This window comes from Syngnathus acus, chromosome 21 (assembly GCF_901709675.1).
Source record: "Syngnathus acus chromosome 21, fSynAcu1.2, whole genome shotgun sequence".
NCBI classification, from domain to species: domain Eukaryota; kingdom Metazoa; phylum Chordata; class Actinopteri; order Syngnathiformes; family Syngnathidae; genus Syngnathus; species Syngnathus acus.
In genome coordinates this window covers 13,582,514-13,607,727 of record NC_051105.1, presented here as the reverse complement: position 1 = coordinate 13,607,727, position 25,214 = coordinate 13,582,514, and the positions used below count along the sequence as shown (strand labels likewise).

The following is a 25,214-nucleotide window of genomic DNA, read 5'->3' as shown; positions in this document are numbered from 1 at the left end:
CATAGATGCTCTTTCAGAAACCCGACGGGCAGAGGAAGGTCATCTGAAGGAGGAAAAGGGTGGATACACTTTCTTCTGGAAAGGAAAGGCCACAGATGAGCCTAGGATCCATGGGGTTGGTTTTGCCCTCAAGAACCAACTGATCAGTCAGCTCTTTGAACTCCCTGTGGGAATCAGTGAGCGCCTGATGACCCTCCGTCTGGTGCTGGCCAACAACCAGACGGCAACAGTTCTTAGTGCTTATGCACCTACCCTCGTTTCCGATGAGTAAGAAAAAGATGCCTTCTATGCCTGTCTGGATGAGGTATTGTCAAAAATCCCCAAGGAGGACAAAATTATTATATTGGGAGATTTCAATGCCAGAGTGGGCCGAGACCACCACCTCTGGAAGGGCACCATTGGAAAGGAAGGCATTGGAAACATCAACTCCAACGGGGTTTTGCTTCTTAGCAAATGTGCTCAATACGACCTTACCATCACCAATACCATCTTTCGCCAGAAGAACAAACTCAAGGGTTCGTGGAGACACCCTCGCTCTAAACCAGGGGTCACCAACCTTTTTGAAGTTGGGAGCTACTTCAAGGGCACCGAATAATGCAAAGGGCGACCACTTTGATAGTACACTTCTGAAATAACAAAGTTACACAGTGTACCTTTAATTTTATATTTTTATTAATGATATTCTATGTGAAGACACTGAACATTAATGTTAGTGGGAAGCCTGGCATTGCATGCTCTTCACCAGTGTACTGTAAACTATTTTTAGAACTGGCCTATGGCCGACTGATGTGGTCGCTGCGGGCGACTGATGTGGTCGCCGCGGGCGACCTGGTGCCCGCAGGCACCGGGTTGGTGACCCCTGCTCTAAACAATGGCATCTTATTGACTATGTCATTGTCAGAGCCAGGGATCGGCGCGATGTGAGCATCACAAAAGCCATGATGGATTCAGAGGCCTGCTGGACAGATCACCGCCTGATACAATCCACGATGTCCATCAGACTCAAGAGGAAGAGGAGACTGCAAAAGAAGCTGAGCCGGCAGAGACTAAACCTTGAGACCCTGAACGAAACTGCCACCCTGCAGCTGTTTCAGGCCTCTCTTGGAGAAAGCCTTAATCAGGAATACCCTGAGGACATTGAAGAACACTGGAGCCTGCTGAAGTCTTCCATCCTCGATACCTGCAGTGCCACTCTCGGGTACAAGTCCAGAAAGCATCAGGACTGGTTTGATGAGAACGACACAGCGATAGAACAGCTCATCTCCAAGAAAAGGGAAACCTTTCGTGTCTGGCAAAATGACATCACCTGCAAAGCAATGAGACAGGCTCACTCCAGAGCCAAGGCTGACGTCAAGAGCCGGGTGAGACAGATTAAAAACTCCTGGTGGACAGAAAGGGCACTGGAAATCCAGAGTTTGGCAGACTCTGGTGACACCAGAGGCTTCTTCAGCGCTATTAAGGCTGTCTACAACCCAGACCATCACGGCCAAAACCCCCTACGCTCTAAAGACGGACAGGAGCTGTTGAAGGAGAATGAGTCCATAAATAACCGGTGGAGAGAGCACTTTCAGGAACTCCTCAACCGTGATAGCACAACTCAGTCAGATTTCCTCAGTCACATCCCTCAGAGTCCCATCAGGGAAGACATGGGTGAACCTCCCACTGTAGCTGAGGTCCAGAGATGGGGACTCGAGTCACTGTGACTTGGACTCGAGTCGACTCGAGTCGCTGTTTTAATGACTTGTGACTTGACATGACAAAAAATGAAAAAACTTGAGACTCGACTTGGACTTGGAAGTTAAAGACTCGGGACTTGACTTGACTTGAGACACGATGACTTGAATGACTTCAGTGTTATTTAGTTTATGTTTTCAGTTTGAATATAAAATTAATAATACATTTAAAAAAATAATATCGATAACACGGTAGGAGCGCAGGCTGAGAATGGCGTTGTCATGATTGGATCACTACCCTGTCAATCAATCAGTCGTGCCCTCTCTACCTACCAAACGTGTTTATTGGAGAATCACGCCCCTTTATATCAGACATGCACAAACATGTCAGCGGGAGCGGTACCGCGAGTCATCACCTTCGGCTATCGCAATTACTTTTATGACGGCAAAAGACGGACAGCACAGTGCGAGATATGCAACAAAAACATTTCAGACAGCCAGACGACAACTTCAAACTTTGTCCGTCATTTGAAGAGCCATTCTGCCAAGTAAGTGCTTTCCATTTATCTAAATAGGTGTGTATATATAGCTTTAATGCAATGAATATGATGATGAAACTGAATTAAGTAAATATGATTTAATATGGAGCAAGTTAATAAGTAAAAACTACAGTTAACTTGACTTGGACTTGACTTGACCTATTTAAGGACTTGACTTGGACTTGACTTGACCTATTTAAGGACTTGACTTGACTTGCCCAAGAAAAAAATGACTTGGGACTTACTTGAGACTTGAAGGTTAAGACTTGAGACTTACTTGAGACTTGCACATGTGTGACTTGGTCCCATCTCTGCTGAGGTCCAAGATGCCATCAGTAGCCTGAAGAACAACAAGGCCTCTGGGCCAGATGGGATCCCAGTTGAGGTCCTAAAGCACAGGTGTCAAACTCAAGGCCCGAGGGCCAGATACGGCCCGCCACATCATTTTATGTGGCCCGCGAAGACAAATTGTGCATCAAATTCGTGTGTCATTACTAGAATTGCAAATTGTCTTCACTTTTAATATCTTTTTTTTTTTTTTTTAATATTTGACCAATTTTTACTCGTCTGATTTGAAACCGAGTTATTTGTCAGTTTGTTTTGTAGCTTTTACTGTATATAATATGAGGTGCTCATACATTTATTTGGGTTGACAGTCATAATGGCCCTCCGAAAGAAGCTATGACTACAATGCGGCCCGTGAAAAAAATGAGTTTGACACCCCTTTAGGACCTAAAGGAAGGTGAACCAGAGCTCCAGCGCCACCTCCATTCTCTCTTTCTGAAGGTCTGGGAAAAAGAAGTATTCCCCGGAGCACAGGGACGCTCTGATAGTGACCATTTTCAAGAAAGGGGACAAAGCGAATTGTGGAAACTATAGGGGCATCTCCCTCCTTTCAACAGTTGGCAAAGTACTTGGTCGTGTTCTTGCCAATCACCTACTGCCACTGTCTGAGGAAGTTCTCCCAGAATCGCAGTGCGATTTTCGTCCATCTAGAGCAGGGGTCACCAACTCCGGTCCTCAAGGGCGCCAATCCAGCCTGTTTTAGGTGCAGCCCTACAACAACACACCTGATTCAAATGATCAGCTCATCAGCAAGCTCTATTAAGGCTGATAGCGATCCTGATTATTTGAATCAGGTGTGTTGTTGTAGGGCTGCACCTAAAACAGGCTGGATTGGCGCCCTTGAGGACCGGAGTTGATGACCCCTGATCTAGAGGCACTGCAGACATGATTTTTACAGCACGCCAATTCCAAGAGAAATGCCGTGAGCATAAACAGCCTTTGTTCATGGCTTTCATAGACCTGACAAAGGCCTTTGACACAGTGGATCGCCAGGCCCTATGGAGCATCCTTCTGAGGAATGGTTGCCTGGATAAATACGTCAGAATACTGCAATTATTACATGACGGAATGACAGCCACAGTGCTCAACAACAGCTCCTTGACTGAGCCTTTCACTGTAGAGACAGGGGTCAAACAGGGATGCATCATTGCATCCACCCTGTTGTCTGTCTTCATTGCCGCCATACTCCAACTCATTGACGAAGAACTACCACAGGGAAGCCCAATTTGGTACAGAACTGATGGCAGGCTCTTCAACCTTAACAGGTTCAAAGCCAAAACCAAGATCAGAACCACCACGATCGTGGAGCTCCAGTATGCAGACGATAATGCCATTGCAGCACACTCTGCAGAAGACCTCCAAGGCATCCTGAACTCCTTTGCTAAGGCATACAGAGCCCTGGGTCTGACCGTGAACATCAAGAAGACCCAGGTGCTACATCAACCCCCACCCAACCAGCCATCTACTCCGCCCATCATAAATGTGGACAACACTGCACTTGAATATGTTGACCACTTCCCCTACCTCGGCAGCCTTCTCTCCTCCAAAGCGGACATTGACTCTGAGGTCAACCATCGCCTGAGCTGTGCCAGTGGAGCGTATGCCAGAGACCTCCGGGTTGACACCAAGCTCCCGGTTTACAAAGCTGTGGTTCTCCCCACCTTACTTTATGGAGCAGAATCATGGACAACCTACAGCAGGCACCTGAGCTCTTGAACAACACCACCAGAGAACCTTGAGGAAAATACTCAGAATCAAATGGGAGGACAGACGCACAAACATCAGCGTTCTGGAGGAAGCCAGGATACCGAGCATCACCACCTTAATAATGCAGCACCAACTCCGATGGACAGGACATCTCATCCGCGTGGCTGACACCCGCCTCCCCAAACAGATGTTATACTCCCAGCTGGAGAGAGGTCCGCGAGCCTCAGGTGGGCAAAAGAAACGTTTCAAGGACAACCTCAAGACCAATCTCAGGAAATTCCAAATAACATCTCAGGATTGGGAGCGCATCGCCTTGAACAGGAACTGCTCTCCAGCAGTGCAAGAAGGTGCAGCACATCACGAAAAGGAACTCCGCCGTGTCGCAGAAACCAAACGACAACTCCGTAAGGAAAAACAAAAACAGGCTCCAGCACGACCACGACCCACCACCACTTTCCCCTGCCCACACTGCACAAAAATATGTGGGTCCCGGATCGGCCTCTGCGCCCACCTGCGGACGCACAAGTAGACGACCCCGAGAAGAAGACAGTCATACTCGTCCCGAGTGACCGCCGATGATGATGACATATGTGTATATATATATATATATATATACACCGTATTGGCCCGAATATGAGACAATGTTTTTTGCATTGAAATAAGACTGAAAAAGTGAGGGTCAAGGGCGGCTCGGTGGGGCACTGGGTAGCACGCCCGCCTCACAGTTAGGAGGGTGCAGGTTCGATTCCACCTCCGGCCCTCCCTGTGTGGAGTTTGCATGTTGTCCCCGGACCTGCGTGGGTTTTCTCTGGGCACTCTGGTTTCCTCCCACATCCCAAAAACATGCTTGGTAGGCCGATTGAGCACTCCCAATTGTCCCTAGGTGTGAGTGCGAGTGCAAAGGGTTGTTTGTCTCTGTGTGCCCTGCGAGTGGCTGGCAAGCGGTTCAGGGTGTCCCCCGCCTACTGCCCGATGATGGCTGGGATAGGCTCCAGCACACCCGCGACCCCCGTGGGGACTAAGCGGTACAGAAAATGGATGGATGGAAGTGAGGGTCATCTTACATTCGGCGTCTAGACATTATACCCATTCACAACGCTAGATGGCGCCAGATATCTTTAAAGTGAATGCTGAACTTCCCCCAGGCCAAAGCCTGTCACAAAGAAGAAAAAGAAAAATAGCTGTTAGAAAGGTTCCTATGTTGATGTTAAAATGTTGGAAAGTTACGTCACCGCGCCTTGAGTCTCGCTTGAGTTACCGTCTTTTTCCATGTATAATGCGCAAAATTTAACTAATTTATTGTCCTAAAATCTGGGGTGCGCATTATACATGGGTACAACAATTTTTGAAGAAAATCTCCCTCGAAATAAAACTTGAAATCACCTTTCTTCTTGTTTGTTGTCAATCGCGCATCGCATTCAGCCATCCTGCCCAACACACTTAGTCAGTAAAATTCATAATTGACGACACATCGTTTGATGCGATGGTGCAATCCTTGATGGTGTGTTATTGTCAAATATTGTTTGTTTTTTAATCTCCATCGCAGACCGGATATCATACGGAGGCCGCCATGACAGTATGCGCAGAACGGATGCGCAAGACACGTCAATCGCGCATCGCATTCAGCCATCCTGCCCAACACACTTAGTCAGTAAAATTCATAATTGACGACACATCGTTTGATGCGATGGTCCAATCCTTGATGGTGTGTTATTGTCAAATATTGTTTGTTTTTTAATCTCCATCGCAAACCGGATATCATACGGAGGCCGCAGAACGGATGCGCAAGACACGTCAGCTATATAAAGAGCGAGAGTTCAGTTCTCTACCTAAATGCGTATTACAGGTAATATTTTATTTCACAACACTTTGCCTTGTTCCTTTCCTCTCTGCTGTTCACTTCAAACACGCTCCATACGAACACAATGCTCTCGTATCAGACGCTTGCTCGATCACCTGCTCGTTTGCTGTCACAATGTACCCTACACAAATCCGAAACATTTCTCCGCTATCGAGTTTGCTAGCGCATGCGCAGTGATACTGACCGGCAGAATAACATCCGGTTGTTCCCAAAGATGATCTTGTTTCTGAAATAATTTTACGTTTACGGACTTAAGTAAGAGTCAAAATTTGGGTGCGTATTATACATGGGTACAGGCTTTTTTCCAGCATCGACATTTCATTTTTAGGGTGCGTATTATACATGGGGGCGTATTATACATGGAAAATTACGGTACCTTAGCTTATCGCGACTGTTGGAGCTTGTGCGCAGTGGTAAGTTAAAGGTTGCTGGTATCGACTGAGTATGTTGCTCGTATGCGTCTTTGACACAAAATGAGCATATACATTTTATTGTTACTCCTGTCTACTGTTGTGCCATTTGTCTGGTCGCGGTTTGTTTCGTGTGTGCGCCGTTTGATTGATAGCTTCGGCGCGCTCCTTTAAGTTTGCCTCGTATCGTACGAGTAGCCGTTACGCTGCGGCACGGCGACTAACGGTCACCAGCAAATGTATTTTGTTGTCTCGATGACTTATGTTTCGTGTGTTGCCGAGAGTATTTCCTTTATGGTTATTTAGTATAGCGGGACCGTTACGCGCCGTTAGTTATGTGATGTGTGCCGTCTACTAGTGTTGTGTGACGTCAGAAATTGAGCGTTGACTTACGTGCTGTTGCAGAACCACACAAACACACACAAACACACGCACGTATAATATTTACATTTTCAGTATTTACACAATCTTTTCTGTATGTTGTTTATACTATTAATGTATTATCTACATGTTTGAAACTATTATTTAATCTTCTAATACAACATATGCACTTAAATGGTTTCATATACATTTATTGACGCACAAAAAATGTACAGATGAGAGGGTGACCCTACTTCACGGATTTCACTTATCGCGGGGTAGTTTTGGAACCAATTATTCACGATAAACGAGGGATTACTGTATTATTTAACTGGTTCTTTTATCACAAACAAGATATTTAGGTTGAATTACCTGACATGTTTTGGCTTGTACTTGCGGCTTCATCAGAGTGACACTCTGTTAAATAATTGACAAGTGAAAACAAAATGAACATAGTACAACTATAAGGATTACTGTATATTACTGTACTCTAAGACCACCTGCGATAGGTGAAAATCCACGAAGTAGTCACCCGCTCATTTTTAACATACCGTATTTTTCGGACTATAAGTCGCGTTTTTTTTCATAGTTTGGGTGGGGGGGCGACCTATACTGAGGAGCGACTTATATGTGAGTTTTTTCACAAATTTTCAAAATTCAAAATAAAAAAAAGTGAAACCGCGATAAACGAACCGCGATGTAGCAAGGGATTACTGTAATTTGAATTTCAAGTGACGTCAGCGGCGCGGCGGTTGTTTACATAAAGGACAAAGATTCGATCACGGGATGACGAAGGGCCCCACGTACTACAGGCATTATGAGCAGCTTTGTTTGTAAGTGACACGAAGAGTTTGAAGGATTTAATGCAGGGGTGTCCAAACTACGGCCCGCGGGCCAACTGCGGCCCGCGGTCCAGTTTTTATTGGCCCGCAGCAAAGAAGTACTGGGCAGGCTAACGAGTTAGCGGAAATATGCTAATTCGCGATCGTGCTAACACGCGCAAACGGACCTCTAAAGGAAATTAAACGAACATTTGGAGCAATACTACATTGTCCTAAAGGTTAGTTTGTAAAGAGACGGTTGCCTTGTTTAAGGATTTCAACTTAAAGAGACACTATCAGACTAAACATGCGAACACAAACGACCAGCTAACAGGGAGTGACCGCGCTGATAAAGTGAAGCAGCTCCAAGCTGAACTGGCATCACAACAGCGATTCTTCACAGGGGACTGAGTCAAAAGTAAATATTACTAAAGCAAGCTACGAAGTGGCCATGTTAAGACTGTTGATGTTATGGACCTGTAGACCTGACACAAACTATTATTTTCTGAAAGATAATGTAAATGACAAGAGCAAAATTCACTAGTTTTAAGTTTTAATAATAACAGACAACTTTGCATTACTTATAACTCCCGTTTAAAATGTTCATGAGGCAAAAGTAATTTTAAACTCATGTAAATTTAAGGTACCGTTTTTGTCCGTGTATAATGCGCCCCCATGTATAATACGCACCCTAAAAATGGCATGTTGATGCTGGAAAAAAGCCTGTACCCATGTATAATACGCACCCAATTTTCTTTCAAGTCCCAATGATCGTCACACACGCAGGGAGGCAATGGGTCCCATTTTTATAGTCTTTGGTATGGTCTTAACTAGGCTGGATGTATTTTTTTTTGTTGGCGTTGATTTCTCCGACTGCCCGTAAAGGCACCACCGCGATCAGATGAAAAGAGAGGAAAGTGACGTGCGGACATGTGAAAAAGGCGGCTCTGTATGGAAGAGACGTTGAAGAGGAATAAAAACACCCTTGGAAACCAAAACTTGCCCCTCGTCGTGACTCGGAGCCGCAACAAATGTTTCGGATTTGTGTAGGGTACATTGTGACAGCAAACGAGCAGGTGATCGAGCAAGCGTCTGATACGAGAGCATTGGTTCGTATGGAGCGTGTTTGAAGTGAACAGCAGAGACGAAAGGAACAAGGCAAAGTGTTGTGAAATAAAATATTACCTGTAATACGCATTTTGTTATTTGCTGATTGTATAACTATCACATTCATTGTCAGTCAAGAAGAGGACTATTATCCCTTCTTTGACGAAATGACCAGAGCACAGTACAAACACACTATTGTCGGTCAGTCCTGTTGTTGGTTTTGTTGTACCATGATTTTCTTAAAAAAAAAAAAAAAAAAAAAAAATTTGTACCCATGTATAATGCGCACCCCAGATTTTAGGATTTTGCGCATTATACACGGAAAAAAACGGTATTTCATACAGTTTGTTCAATGTTATCTGACTCTTCAGATATGAATGAAAGGCAGAATTTGTGTTTTTAGAGTTGTTCACATCTGCCTGAGTGACTCATATTTGGTTATTTTGTCATTTGAAAAATAAAGACAATTGTGACAATGAAATTTGTTTTATAACAGTGTGTATTTGCATGACATTTTTGTAGTTAAAAAACGTCCGAAAAAACTATTGGCCCCCGGGCCCCTTCACTTTATCAAATCTGGCCCTCCTTGCAAAAAGTTTGGACACCCCTGATTTAATGATTTGGAGTGACACAGAACGTTTGAAAAACTATTATGACTTTTACGCACGCCCGGTCGTACTCTACGGATCTCTCTTTCACCTCTGTGGATGGAAGTCGGCGGCCGGCGCTCGGCCGGGTGGCTGTCCGGGGACGGTGGATGGGGCTCGGACATGGCTTTTACGCACGCCCGGTCCTGCTCTACGGAGCTCTCTTTCACCTCCGTGGATGGAAGTCGGGGTCCGGCGCTCGGCCGGGTGGCTGTCCGGGGACGGTGGATGGGGCTCGGACATGGCTTTTACGCACGCCCGGTCCTATTCTATGGAGCTCTCTTCCACCTCCGTGGCTGGAAGTGCCACCTCCGGGGATGGAAGTCCACGCCGCCACACGCCTGGAAGTCGACGCCGGTGCTTGGGGCCGTGTGGCGGTGAACTATTTATGTTATAGTTATTTGATATATTTTATTTCGTGTAGCAACTTGTATATGTTTTTATCGTTACATTTCAGTAGTTGTCGGCTCGTTGAACTCTTGTTTTGTTAAATAAAGAGCCGTTTACCAAACCCACGTCTTTCCTTGTACTTTTAACGCTACAATATTGTTATATACTAGATCTGTGGAATAACGACGAGGCTGACGTCAGCCGCGCACGCGTGGCGTTGTTGACAAAGAACGAGGAATTTGATCGAAGGATTTAATGATTTGGAGTGACACAGATGGTTTGATAATATTATTGCTTATATAATAGTTATTTAATATATAATTTATATATCGTTATATGGGCCTGTGGACTATTTTGATGTGCAAGCGCCGTCAGCTGCGCGCACCTGGCATTGTTGACATAAAGGACGATCGATGGATTTAATGATTTGGAGTGACACAGATGGTTTGATAATATTATTGCTTATTTAATAGTTATTTGATATATAATTTATATATCGTTATATGGGTCTGTGGAATATTTTGAAGTGCAACCGCCGTCAGCGGCGCGCACCCAGCCGGCATTGTTGACATAAAGGACGATCGATGGATTTAATGAATTGGAGTGACACAGATGGTTTTATAAACGTGTTATTTATGTAATAGTTATTTGAATAACTCTGAATGTTACGTCAGGCCCGTTCTCAGCTCTTCGTTTGTGTTTATGTCATGTTAGCATACCTATCGTTTAGCCTGTTGTACGAGCAGTTCATGTCTGTTCTTGGTGTTGGATTTTGTCAAATAAATTTCCCCCGAAATGCGACTTATACTCCGGAGCGACTTATATGTTTTTTTTCACATTATTGTGCATTTTATGGCTAATGCGACGTATATTCCGGAGCGATTTTTAGTCCGAAAAATACGGTACATACATTTTGCATATGTTATCATTCGAACATTAAATAATAGTTTCAAACATGTAAACACCGTAATTTTCGGACTATAAGTCACGTTTTTTTCATAGTTTGGGTGGGGGGCGACTTATACTCAGGAGCGACTTATATGTGTTTTTTTTTCAAAAAATTTCAAAAAAAATAAAAAATAAAAATAAAATAATGAAACCGCGATAAACGAACCGCAATGTAGCAAGGGATTACTGTAATTTGAATTTCAAGTGACGTCAGCAGCGCGACGTCAGCAGCGCGACGTCAGCAGCGCGACGTCAGCAGCGCGACGCGGCGTTGTTTACATAAAGGACAAAGATTGACTCGACGGAGCTCTCTTTCACTTCCGTGGATTGAAGTCGGGGGCCGGCGTTCGGCCGGGTGGCTGTCCAGGGACGGTGGATGGGGCTCGGACAATGCTTTTACGCATGCCCGGTCCTACTCTACCGAGCTGTCTTTCACCTCCGTGGATGGAAGTCGAGGGCCGGCGCTCGGCCGGGTGGCTGTCCGGGGACGGTGGATGGGGCTCGGTTATGGCTTTTACGCACGCCCGGTCCTATTCTATGGAGCTCTCTTCCATTTCCGTGGCTGGAAGTCCACGCCGCCACACGCCTGTAAGTTTGTTTTGTTAAATAAAGAGCCGTTTACCAAACCCACGTCTTTCCTTGAACTTTGTTAACGCTACAATATAGTTATATAGTAGATCTGTGGAATAACGACGAGGCTGACGTCAGGGCGCACGCACGCGCGGCGTTGTTGACAAAGGACGAGGAATTTGATCGATGGATTTAATGATTTAGAGTGCACAGATGGTTTGATAACATTATTGCTTAAATAATAGTTATTTGATATATAATTTATATATCGTTATATGGGCCTGTGGAATATTTTGAAGTGCAAGAGCCGTCAGCGGCGCGCACGCATTGTTGACAAAGGACGATTGATGGATTTAATGAATTGGAGTGACACAGATGGTTTTATTAACGTGTTATTTATGTAATAGTTTTTTGAATAACTCTGAATTTTACGTCAGGGCCGTTCTCAGCTCTTATTTTGTGTTTATGTCACGTTAGCATACCTATCGTCTATGGAGCTCTCTTCCATTTCTGTGGCTGGAAGTCCACGCCGCCACACGCCTGTAAGTTTGTTTCGTTAAATAAAGAGCCGTTTACCAAACCCACGTCTTTCCTTGAACTTTGTTAACGCTACAATATAGTTATATAGTAGATCTGTGGAATAACGACAAGGCTGACGTCAGGGCGCACGCACGCGCGGCGTTGTTGACAAAGGACGAGGAATTTGATCGATGGATTTAATGATTTAGAGTGCACAGATGGTTTGATAACATTATTGCTTATATAATAGTTATTTGATATATAATTTATATATCGTTATATGGGCCTGTGGAATATTTTGAAGTGCAAGAGCCGTCAGCGGCGCGCACGCATTGTTGACAAAGGACGATTGATGGATTTAATGAATTGGAGTGACACAGATGGTTTTATTAACGTGTTATTTATGTACCGTTTTTTTCCGTGTATAATACGCCCCCATGTATAATACGCACCCTAACAATGGCATGTTGATGCTGGAAAAAAGCCTGTACCCATGTATAATACGCACCCAATTTTTTTTTTTTTTTTTTTAATTTTTTTTTTTTCTTTTTTTTTTTTAAGTCCCAATGATCGTCACACACGCAGGGAGGCAATGGGTCCCATTTTTATAGTCTTTGGTATGGTCTTAACTAGGCTGGATGTATTTTTTTTGTTGGCGTTGATTTCTCCGACTGCCCATAAAGGCACCACCGCGATCAGATGAAAAGAGAGGAAAGTGACGTGCGGACATGTGAAAAAGGCGGCTCTGTATGGGAGAGACGTTGAAGAGGAATAATAACACCCTTGGAAACCAAAACTTGCCCCTCGTCGTGACTCGGAGCCGCAACAAATGTTTCGGATTTGTGTAGGGTACATTGTGACAGCAAACGAGCAGGTGATCGAGCAAGCGTCTGATACGAGAGCATTGCGTTCGTATGGAGCGTGTTTGAAGTGAACAGCAGAGACGAAAGGAACAAGGCAAAGTGTTGTGAAATAAAATATTACCTGTAATACGCATTTTGTTATTTGCTGATTGTATTAAGCTATCACATTCATTGTCAGTCAAGAAGAGAAGAGGACTATTATCCCTTCTTTGACGAAATGACCAGAGCACAGTACAAACACACTATTGTTCTTTCGGTATTTATTCAACCCACATTCTTTCACAACATGACAAGAAGAGAACAATACATAAATCAATACTCGTACCAGTACCATGATTTTCTTAAAAAAAAAAAAAAATAATAATAATTTTTTTTTAAAAATTTAAAAAAAATTGTACCCATGTATAATGCGCACCCCAGATTTTAGGACAATAAATTAGTTAAATTTTGCGTATTATACACGGAAAAAAACGGTAATAGTTTTTTGAATAACTCTGAATTTTACGTCAGGGCCGTTCTCAGCTCTTAGTTTGTGTTTATGTCACGTTAGCATACCTATCGTTTAGCCTGTTGTTGCTCATTCATGACTGTTCTTGGTGTTGGATTTTGTCGAATAAATTGCCCCCCAAAATGCGACTTATACTCCGGAGCGACTTATATATGTTTTTTTTCACTTTTTTGGGCATTTTATGGCTGGTGCGACTTATACTCCGGTGCGACTTATAGTCCGAAAATTACGGTACTATATTAAAAGTATAAATGACATACAGAAAATAATGTATAAATAATGTAAATATAAATACGATACGTGTGTGCGTGTGTGTGCGTACGTGTGTGTGTGTGTGTGTGTGTGGGTTGGTAGGTTGTTTAGTGTGGTTACACCCATTCCACTCTTTCTATGTTAAAACTATTTGTGGTCAGGCCTTTCTTGCATGACAGACATTTGTTTCAATTATTTGAAATGCATAAAAAATCTTACAGATTTTGTCTCTATTTTTGTGTTTTCCAGGCCCAGGAACAAAAAAAATTGAGAAAAGTTTTGCCATAGTGCTTGTTCTTGTTATTCTAATACCATTCATAGCATACATCCCGCTGTTTCAGAGGAGGAGAATCAAGGAGTGGTTTCAACCTTCTTACAAGATCCCAGATATTGTGAGTAGTAATAAATTATAAATAAACAATTAAATAAATACAGTCGTATGAAAAGGTTCGGGCACCCTTGATAATTTTCAATATTTTGCTTTACAAATCATTGGTTGTTCGGATCAGCAATTTCAGTTAAATATATCATATAGCAGACAACCACAGTGGTATTTGAGAAGGGAAATGAAGTCTATCGTATTTACAGAAAGTGTGCAATCATTATTTAAACAAAAGTAAGCAGTTGCATAAATTTGGGCACCCTTGTTGTTTTATTGACTTGAATACCTTTATGACTAATTATTGGAACTGATCTACATACACAGGTGAAGCCAATCATGAGAAATGGTATTTAAGGTGGCCAGTTGCAAGTTAGGGTTAGGGAACATGGGAGCCTCAAAACAACTGACAAATGACCTGAAAACAAAGATTGTTCAACGTCATGCTTTGGAAGGATACAAAAAGCTAGCTCAGAGATTTTAGCTGTCAGTCTCCACTGTGAGGAACATAGTATGAAAATAGAAGGCCACAGGCACAGTTCTAGGCCCGGAGTGGCAGGCTAAGAAAAATCTCAGATAAGCAGAGGCGAAGGATGGTGAGAACAGTCAAAGTCAACCCACAGACCAGCTTCAAAGACCTACACGTACAACATGATCTTGCTGCAGATGATGTCACTGTGTTCAACTATTCAGCATGCTTTGCACAAGGAGATGCTGCATGGGAGAGTAATGCGGCAGAAGCCTTTTCTGCGCACATGCCTCAATTTTTGACAAGCCAGCTTCATTTTGGAATAAAGTGCTGAAACTAAACTTGCGTTATTTGGACATAACAAGGGGCATTATGCATGGCGGAAGAAGAACACAGCATTCCGGGACAAACACTTGCTACCCACAGTCAAATTTGGTAGTGGTTCCATCATGCTGTGGGGCTGTGTGGCCAGTGCAGGTACTGGCAATCTTGTTAAAGTTGAAGGTCGCATGGATTCCAGTCAGTATCAGCAGATTCTTGCGAACAATGTTCAGGATTCAGTGACAAAGTTGAAGCTGCGTAGGGGCTGGATACTTCAACAAGACAACGACCCCAAACACTGTTCAAATTCATGCAGAGGAACAAGTACAACATTCTGGAATGCCAATCTCAGTCCCCAGACCTGAATATTATTGAAAATCTTTGGTGTTGTTTAAAGCAGGCTGTCCATGCTCGGAAACTATCAAACCTGACTGAACTAGAGATGTTTTGTAAAGAAGAATCGTCAAAAATACTTTCAACCAGAATCCAGACTCTCATTGGAAGCTATAGGAAGCGTTTAGTGGCTGTTATTTCTCCAAAAGGAGGATCTACTAAATATTGATGTAATTTTTCTGTTGGGGTGCCCAAAATTATGCACCTACCTACTTTTGTTATGTGATGATTGCACGCTTTCTGTAAATCTTATAAACGTCATTTCACTTCCCAAATATCACTGAGTTTGTCTGCTATATTATATATTACCGTAAATTCCGGACTATAAGCCGCGACTTTTTTCCAAAATTTTGAACCCTGCGGCTTATAGTCAGGTGCGGCTTATATAAGGACTTTTTTCGTGATTTTTGTGATGACTTGATCACTTTTATACACTGCGGTATCTTGAAGAAAAAACCAACAACAAAAATACTATTTTGAAACACTACTATGGCTGCTGCTTATTCTGGCTGTGTTGCTTGTGACTATTATGAGCTTTAGTAGGAATGCACGCTAGGTGACCTGCGTCAAAGGGCTCTAAACCCTTTCTCTTACTCTGCCATGTGACTCAGAGATTACACAAAGCAGTGGCGCTGTTTGGACCATCTGCATTGTATTAAAACCCAATCAATCAGCATTTAAATTAAATTCTTCTGACATTTTGCTCACCAAAAACAAGTTGTAATGAACGTGAACTTTTAATGCATTTTATTCAGAAGGTTACTTTGAACCCCGAGGCTTAAATGGCGGCGCGCCGTATTTATGGATTTTTACGGCCTCCAGGGGGCGCTCTAGCAGGAAGCAAGAGCGAGACAGACGAAGAAGAGATAATGCGCCGAAGAAGACATGCTAGTTTGTGTTTTGAAAATTTCGCGGTTCACGCACACACCCTCATCATGGAGAAAACACGAAGAAAGTCATTTGATGCAGCTTTTAAGTTAAAAGCAATCGATTTGGCTGTCAAAGAGGGAAATAGAACTGCGGCACGTAAGCTTGCCATCAATGAATCGATGGTGAGACGTTGGAGACGGCAGCGTGAAGAACTGACACAATGCAAAAAGACGACAAAAGCTTTCAGAGGTAATAAAAGCAGATGGCCCGAAGTTGAAAACATTCTTGAAGACTGGGTGAACACACAGAGAGCAGACGGCCGAGGTGTTTCCACCGTGCAGATCCGACTGAAAGCCAAAACAATCGCCACCGAAAAGAAGATTGAAGATTTTATAGGTGGACCATCGTGGTGTGTCAGATTTATGAGAAAGGGCCTGTCAATCAGGGCACGGACGACTGTGTGTCAGCAACTCCCTTCCGACTACGAGGAAAAAGTTACAAACTTCCACAAATTCACACAAACAAAGATAGCTGAGAATTCCATCGGACCAGACGAGATCATAAATATGGATGAAGTGCCTTTGACGTTTGACTTGCCTCTCACTAGGACTGTAAACAGGAAAGGTGAATCCTCCGTCATGCTGAAAACAACTGGCCATGAGAGAACGCATTTCACTTGTGTTCTGAGCTGCACAGCATCCAGACAAAAGCTTCCACCAATGGTGATTTTTAAGCGGATGACTATGCCAAAAGAAAACCTCCCGAAAGGCATCGTCGTGAAAGTAAACACGAAAGGGTGGATGATGGAAAGCCTAATGAAGGAATGGCTGGCGGAGTGCTACGGCAAGCGACCAGGAGGATTTTTTCACAGAAAAAAAAACTGCTCGTTTTGGACAGCATGAGGGCCCATATCACAGATTCTGTGAAAGCTGCCATCAAGAAGACAAACTCAATTCCAGCTGTGATTCCTGGGGGAACAACAAAGTATTTGCAGCCACTCGACATCAGTGTGAATCGTGCATTTAAAGTGGCACTCCAAGTTGAGTGGGAGGCGTGGATGAACAGCGGTGAGAAATCATTCACCAAAACTGGCCGCATGCGAAGAGCAACCTTTGCTCAAGTCTGCCAGTGGATCCTGACCGCGTGGGGCAGTGTGAAAAAATCCACGATCACCAACGGGTTTCGAAAGGCTGGACTGCTGCGTGATGAAGAGAACGGCGCGAGCACAACTTCGCCTCGAGACGAAAGTGACAGTGAGAGCGACAACGAAAAAGAGAGAGACGGTGTGAAAGTGTCTGACGAAGTCATCCTGAGCCTGTTCAAGTCCGACACTGAAGAAGACGACTTCAGTGGTTTTAGTGCACAGGAGGAAGATGAAGATAGCGATCAATGACTTTTCTGGAAGGCTGGTTATTTTTTTAACCAGCGGTGTTACTGTCGTGTTGCTGCTGTTATTGCCGTGTTGTTCCCGTGTTACAGGCACTTTTTGGAAAAAGACATTTATTTACAGTAAGCGATCAATGACTTTTCTGGTAGGCTGGTTATTTTTTTAACCAGATGTGTTGCTGCTGTGTTACTGCCGTGCACTTTTTGGAAAAATGCATGTATTTATGGTAATTAAAAATTACTGTAAAAAAATCTTTCTGTGTATCATCTTTCTGTGTAAATATGTGACAATGACAATAAAGATCTATTCTATTCTATTCTATCTCATGTTACAACGTGGACACCTGCTTTTATACACAAACCATCATTATGGGGGGCTTATATATGATTATTTCCGTGGTTTTTGTGATGACGATCACTTTTATACACTCGTAAAAAGGCTGTGGACTGTTGTGCGGCACCGCTTTGCTGGACGGAGGGATATATGGACACGGTCACTGGGGAGAAAAGTGGTGTGTTGATCGCATGTCCATCCGCCAGGCGAATAGTGCCGTATAATTCACACAAAGAAGAGACAGAACGAGATCAAGACGGACATTACTGAAAGGAAGCTTTTATACACAAACCGTCATTATGGGGGACAAAAGAAATGCATATGAAGCCGCTTTTAAGCTAAAGGCAGTCGATGTTGATGACATTGTGTTGCGTCACCCTTTTTCTTTATTTCGTGGTCCCGTCCACTCCGGAGCTATACGTGTCGCTCGCTAGTTTAATGTAATTTAGCGCTTCGTGCATGAATAAAATTAGCATGAACAGACCCTCATCACACTCGAAGAAATGCATAAAAGCGACGACGAAAGAGAGACTGAGAAAGTGTGAGGCGAAGGATATCTAACGCTATTCCAATCGGACGCTGAGGAGGAAGACTTCGATGGTTTCAGTGCACAGGAGGAAGATGAAGAAGACGAAGCTCTTTTTTTACTTTTACTGGTATGTTTTTTAACGAGCCCTGTTGGTGCTGTACTACCGTGTTGCTGCTGTGTTACCGCCGCGTCTCAGTGACTTTTACCGGGTATGTTTTTTTTAATCCAGCCCTATTAGTCTTGTGTTACTTCCGTGTTGCTGCGGTATTACTGCCGCGTCACGGGCAGTGTTTGGAAAGAAATGTTAAGGTATGTTATTAAAACTTTAAAAAAAGCTTTCTGTGTCCAGTCTTTCTTTGTTAATAACTCGCGTGCACACTTCCGTGTTGCTGCGGTACTACTGCTGCGTCACAGGCAATGTTTAGAAAGACATGTTAAAGTATGTTATTAAAACTTTAAAAAGGCTTTCTGTGAACGGTCTTTCTTTGTAAAAAAACGCGTGTGCACGTGCGGCTTATAGTCCGGTGCGGCTTATATAAGAAAAAAACTAAAATATCCCCCAATTTTAGCTGGTGCGGTTTATAGTCCGGTGCGGCTTATAGTCCGGAATTTACAGTAATTTTGGGCACTTCCTGTTCGATTTGGTCCACTTCCTGTTCGTTTAGGTGGACTTCCTGTTCACTTCCTGTTCAATTTGGGGGCACTTTGCCTTCGCCTTCACACAATAAAGTACCGGAATAACATCAGTGTGAAGGCCTTCGCCTTGACACTAACACACTTGAGCTGTGAGCTGCTATAAAGCACCCTCACTACCCTGGCCACGTCGGGGTACTGCCACATTGTGAAAATCGCAAATTGGAATTGGATTTATTTTTTTAATGAAGTACGTTAGAAAAAAACGAGTTCGAAAAAATATGACCTCTCAAAAGGCCCAAATTATGTCCAAACTCCCTGGGCAGATAGTAATGACGCAGGCTCCCCGCCAAAAGTTCAATGTCACTGGAGCAGATGGAAGTCCTAATGTACACATGCCCAGGATGGCACCACCTAACATTCACATACAGGGTGAGACCACCACCTTTACTCTTCCCACAGCCTTTGATGTCTCTGATCATGCTGAAGCCCAGTAGCTTGCCGTTAGCCATGTTTCACAGAACCACCGCAAACTGCACTCTCTGAATGACTTTAGAGTCTTCACCAGCGCAGCCAGCTCATCAGTCTTATTCTGCAGTGAGTTGATGTTCGCCAGGATCACGGAGTGTACAGGAGGTTTAAAACGGCACTTTTCAGCGCGCCGCTTAGCCCTTAGTTTAGCCTAACCTAAAGTCTGTTTTTCCGAGGCTTCACCAGCATGTTAATTTTCCAACACGTGGTGACAGCTTCCTGGACCTAGTCTACACTACACATAAAGGAGCTTTCAAAGCCACCCCCCTCCCCCATCTTGGACTTTCTGACCATATCACTGTCTTGCTTATGCCCGCATACAGACAAAGAATGAAATCATCCAGGCCGGTTCGCAAGCGGGTAAGAGTGTGGCCTGAGGGTGCCTCTGATGCGCTTCGAGACTGCTTTGACACAACTGACTGGGAAATGTTTAAGCAGGCAGCCACTTGCAACAATCAGACGGACATAGAGTATACTGACTCTGTTTCCTCTTACATCACGAAGTGCATTGATGATGTGACCCACACAAAATGCATCGTCACTCGGGCTAACTGGAAACCATGGCTGACAGGGGCTGTGTTCAGGCTGCTGAGGGCCAGAGACAAAGCCTTCAGAGCTAGCGATGAGGCTGGCTTGAGAACAGCGAGGGCCGACCTGTCCCGGTGCATCAAGGAAGCGAAAAAGGCATTCTCTTGCAAGATTACCGCCCACTTCAAAGACAGCAGGGACGCACGGAGCCTATGGCAAGGCATTCAGACCATCACGGACTACAAGCCCGCGCCGCAGAGCTGTGAGGGCAACATCCCTCTGCTCAACGATCTGAACCACTTCTTTGCTCGCTTCGACGCTCAGAACAACACTTATCCGCTGAAGACCCCTCCCCCTCCACACGAGCAGCCCCTGTGCCTCTCTGCCGATAGCGTGAGGTGGTCGCTTGCCGCTATCAACACCCGTAAGGCGGCGGGCCCAGACAACATCCCAGGTCGGGCGCTGAAGGACTGCGCTGAGGAGCTGATGAGTGTCTTTACGGACATCTTTAACATTTCCCTGCAGCAGGCTATCGTCCCATCATGTTTCAAGGCTGCCACCTGTGCCGAAGAAACCTGCTCCATCCTGCTTCAATGACTACCGCCCCGTGGCACTGACACCCATCATCATGAAGTGCTTTGAGCGGCTTGTCATGGAGCACATCAGATCCATTCTCCACCCCACCATAGACCCCTTCCAGTTTGCGTACGGAGCCAAACAGTCCTCTGAGGATGCCATCTGCTCTGCCCTCCACTCAGCCCTCACCCACCTGGAGAGAAGGGACTCGTATGTGAGATTGCTGTTTGTGGACTTCAGTTCTGCATTCAACACCATTGTTCCACAGCTACTCATCTGCAAACTCGTCAAGCGGGGCCTCAGTACCTACCTCTGCAACTGGCTACTGGACTTCCTCTGTCAGAGGCCTCAGGTAGTACGTGTTGGCGATAATATCTCTGCCAGCATCACGCTGAGCACGGGGGCCCCCCAAGGCTGCGTGCTCAGTCCGCTGCTCTTCACCCTGCTGACGCATGACTGCACTGCAACTTACAGCAGCAACCGCGTGCTGAAATATGCCGACGACACGACTCTGGTGGGTCTCATCACCGAGGGTGACGAGACTCAATACAGGTCGGAGGTCGACCTTCTGGCCACGTGGTGCAGGGACAACAACCTCCTGCTGAACGTCAACAAGACCAAGGAGATTGTTGTTGACTTCCGGAAGGGTCACACCCAACACCTGCCACTGACCATCGACGGTGCTGTGGTGGAGAGGGTGAGCAGCACCAGATTCCTGGGGGTGCACATCAGTGAGGACCTCTCCTGGACCACCAACACTGCATCACTGGCGAAGAAAGCTCAGCGCCGCCTATACTTCCTGCGGAAACTCAGGCGAATAAGTGCTCCTCCGGCCATCATGACCACATTCTACCGTGGCACCATTGAGAGCGTCCTCTCCAGTTGTATCGCTGTTTGGGGTGGTAGCTGCACTGAATACAACATGAAGGCCCTGCAGCACATAGTGAACACAGCTTGTAAGATTATTGGTGCTTCACTCCCCTCCCTGAAGGACATTTCCACCTCCCATCTCACCCGCAAGGCGACCACGATTGTGTGTGATGTGAGTCACCCCGCTCACTCTTTGTTTGATCTTCTGCCCTCTGGGAAGAGGTACAGGAGCCCGCGCTCTCGCACCACCAGACTCACCAACAGCTTCATACTCCAGGCTGTTAGGATCCTGAACTCTCTCCCCCCTCCACCCTCAGCTGCATAACGTCCTGGCCTTTTGGGCCACGATGGCTGCCTTGCACTACTCCACTTGCACTACTCCTCCCGTACTTTTGCGCTATTATACTGACTGTCTGCTGTATGTACAATTGCTCCATTTTAACCATGTTGCTCTTATTTATTCATTGCTCTTATTTATTCATTGTATGTGCCTTCTGATTTTTTCTTTTTGGATTGTTTACTTGAGTGTTTTGTTTGTCTGTGGACCAATTGGGTGTAATATGTCTTGTCACCGTGGGATAGTAGGAAACGCAATTTCAATCTCTTTGTCTGTCTTGACATGTGAAGAAATTGACAATAAAGCAGACTTTGACTTTGATATGATGCGCTATATTCTGACTGTCTGCTGTATGCACACTTGCTCCATTTTTGCTCCTCTTATTATTTATTCATCGCTCTTATTTATTCATTGTTTGTGCCTTCTTGTTTTTACTCTTTGTGCTGTTTACTTGTATGTATAGGGTGTTTCATAAAGTACGCAGTTTTTAAAAATGCAATAAATCAGCCAAAATCGATGCAAAATTCAAAATTTTTATTTAATTTCATTCAACATATACTTCAATTTAATAATGAAAAATGATATCGAGCATATGTCCACCTCCACTTTCTCTGCAGGCAGTCATCCGATCGTTGAAATTAACGATCTCTTTTGCAGACGTCCCTGTCGATTTCGCCGATTACCCGTTGAATTTCCATCTTCAGTTCGGTAATCGTTTGAGGTTTGTTCACGTAAACTTGTGACTTCACATATCCCCATAAAAAGAAGTCACAAGGTGTGAGGTCACATGACCTCGGAGGCCATTCTTGGTCGCTGCCGCGAAGTGAGATCAGACGCTCAGGGAATTACGGTTTCGACCGGGCGATTTTCTGGTTGCAACTGACCCAGATTCTTCGAATTTCTGTACCAACCTCGAAACTGTTGTTGCGGTCGGGGCATTGTCACGTCCAAAGATCGCGCGAAGTTTACGGACAGTCTCTGCGTAGCACTCCCCGTTTTTGTAATGAGTTTTCACAATAAGAATGCGTTGCTCGATACTGAACCGCTCCATGGCTACAAAATGGAAAAACGACAAATGGTCTTCTAATCGGAGTGATAATAGATAACGAAAATGATAGGAACAGTGCTGACAATCTTCAAACAAAAAAATCCCGCGCAATTAAAAAACTGCGTACTTTATGAAACACCCTATATATTGTGTACTATGTCTTGTCACCGCGGGATAGTGGGAAACGTAATTTCGATCTCTTTGTGTGTCTTCACATGTGGAGAAATTGACAATAAAGCAGACTTTGACTTGACTTTTTTAATGTAGCCCCGGCTCTGCAGCCACGATAGGGCTTCCTTACCTCTACAGGCAGGTGTGGAACCACACCGGGACCGTGCTTTCGGTTGAATAGAAAATCACTTGAGTAAGCAATAGTAGTCATAACACCGCGGATGAGAGAAACTTTTTCGAAAAGAGAGCGAGAGAACTGCTGGAAGGCTGCCACACAACGCCGCCAGGAAAAAAAAAGACTCATTCTTATTCTAAACATTTCTAAACAAAAATTTTTTAAAAATCCGTTGGTGATTTTATTTTTGCGCAGTATTGCCCACCCCTAGTAAGTAATTAAGTACTTATGTATTGTGTATGTAATGTTGTTGTACAATATACTGTATATTGAATATATATAATAATACAATAATATATTCGAAATTCACTTAATCTCAGAGTTGTTCATCCACAGGTCTTCATTGAAGCACGTGAGCTGTCTCTCATTCAAATCTCGAGCAACAGCCCAACTGAGGACCTCTCTGATGTTATAAGCATGGAGTCTCGAGGGCAGTGAATGAAGCAATCCACTCTCACATACCGTTTTTTTCCATGTATAATGCGCCCCCATGTATAATACGCACCCTAAAAATGGCATGTCAATGCTGGAAAAAAGCCTGTACCCATGTATAATACGCACCCAAATTTTTTTATTTTTTTTTAAGTCCCAATGATCGTCACACACGCATCTGGGTGTGGTGAAATTTGTCCTCTGCATTTGACCCATCCCCGTGTGATTTTGATCCATCCCCTGGGGGAGAGGGGAGCAGTGAGCAGCAGCGGCGCCGCGCTCGGGAATCATTTGGTGATCTAACCCCCCAATTCCAACCCTTAATGCTGAGTGCCAAGCAGGGAGGCAATGGGTCCCATTTTTATAGTCTTTGGTATGGTCTTAACTAGGCTGGATGTATTTTTTTTGTTGGCGTTGATTTCTCCGACTGCCCATAAAGGCACCACCGCGATCAGTTAGGTTAAAATGAAAAGAGAGGAAAGTGACGTGCGGACATGTGAAAAAGGCGGCTCTGTATGGGAGAGAAGTTGAAGAGGAATAAAAACACCCTTGGAAACCAAAACTTGCCCCTCGTCGTGACTCGGAGCCGCAACAAATGTTTCGGATTTGTGTAGGGTACATTGTGACAGCAAACGAGCAGGTGATCGAGCAAGCGTCTGATACGAGAGCATTGCGTTCGTATGGAGCGTGTTTGAAGTGAACAGCAGAGACGAAAGGAACAAGGCAAAGTGTTGTGAAATAAAATATTACCTGTAATACGTATTTTGTTATTTGCTGATTGTATGTATTAAACTATCACATTCATTGTCAGTCAAGAAGAGAAGAGGACTATTCGCATCGGATCCATAGTGCGCATGCGCAGTGATACTGCCTCCGTATGACGTCCAGTCCGCGATGGAGATTAAAAAACAAACAATATTTGACAATAACACAGGTTTCTGTTCCTGTCTTTGGTAATGTCCCCGTCTTTTTGTTCCACGTCTTTGTCGGTCAGTCCTGTTGGTGGTTTTGTTAGAGTTATGTTAGTCTGTGTTTTGAGTTCCTCCAATGAACCCTGGTTCAAGCTGCACTTGGTCGCCCTCTTCCTTTCCACACTCCATCCGTGACAAGATTTTCTTCAAAAATTGTTGTACCATGATTTTCTTCTTCTTCAAAAAAAAAAAAAATTTAAAAAAAAAACAAATTTTAAAAAAATTGTACCCATGTATAATGCGCACCCCGGATTTTAGGACAATAAATTAGTTACATTTTGCGCATTATACATGGAAAAAAACGGTACTACAACTAAACAATTTATCCCAGTAGTCCATCCATCCATCCATCCATCTTCTTCCGCTTATCCGGGGTCGGGTCGCGGGCGCAGCAGCTTCAGGAGGGACTCCCAGACTTCCCTCTCCCCAGCCACTTCATCTAGCTCATCCCGGGGGATCCCAAGGCGTTCCCAGGCCAGCTGAGAGACATAGTCTCTCCAGCGCGTCCTGGGTCGTCCCCGGGGTCTCCTACCGGTGGGACATGCCCGGAACACCTCCCCAGGGAGGCGTCCAGGAGGTATCCTGATGAGATGCCCGAGCCACCTCATCTGGCTCCTCTCAACGTGGAGGAGCAGCGACTCTACTCCGAGTCTCTCCTGGATGACCAAACTTCTCACCCTATCTCTAAGGGAGAGCCCGGACATCCTGCGGAGAAAACTCATTTCGGCCGCTTGTATCCGG

At 44.6% G+C, this 25,214-nt stretch overlaps 2 protein-coding genes across 3 annotated transcripts in view; both read left to right on the top strand.

Moving 5' to 3' along the window:
• LOC119139693 (interferon alpha/beta receptor 1b-like) overlaps window positions 1-25,214 on the top strand; it is a 198,996-nt gene that overhangs the window by 63,002 nt on the left and 110,780 nt on the right. The window lies entirely within an intron of this gene.
• Window positions 885-23,500, top strand: LOC119139708. Of its 2 annotated transcripts, XM_037280675.1 has the most exons (5): window positions 904-1,629; window positions 2,322-2,324; window positions 13,770-13,912; window positions 14,734-14,845; window positions 23,407-23,500. In XM_037280675.1, the coding sequence occupies exons 1-5, from the start codon at window positions 939-941 to the stop codon at window positions 23,415-23,417; spliced, it is 960 nt and encodes a 319-aa protein (XP_037136570.1). In that variant the 5' UTR covers window positions 904-938; the 3' UTR covers window positions 23,418-23,500. The 2 variants fall into 2 exon arrangements, with proteins under 2 accessions (XP_037136571.1, XP_037136570.1); XM_037280676.1 differs by lacking the exons at window positions 2,322-2,324; window positions 13,770-13,912; window positions 14,734-14,845; window positions 23,407-23,500 and adding exons at window positions 2,532-2,600; window positions 2,945-3,201 and having other exon boundaries at window positions 885-1,673.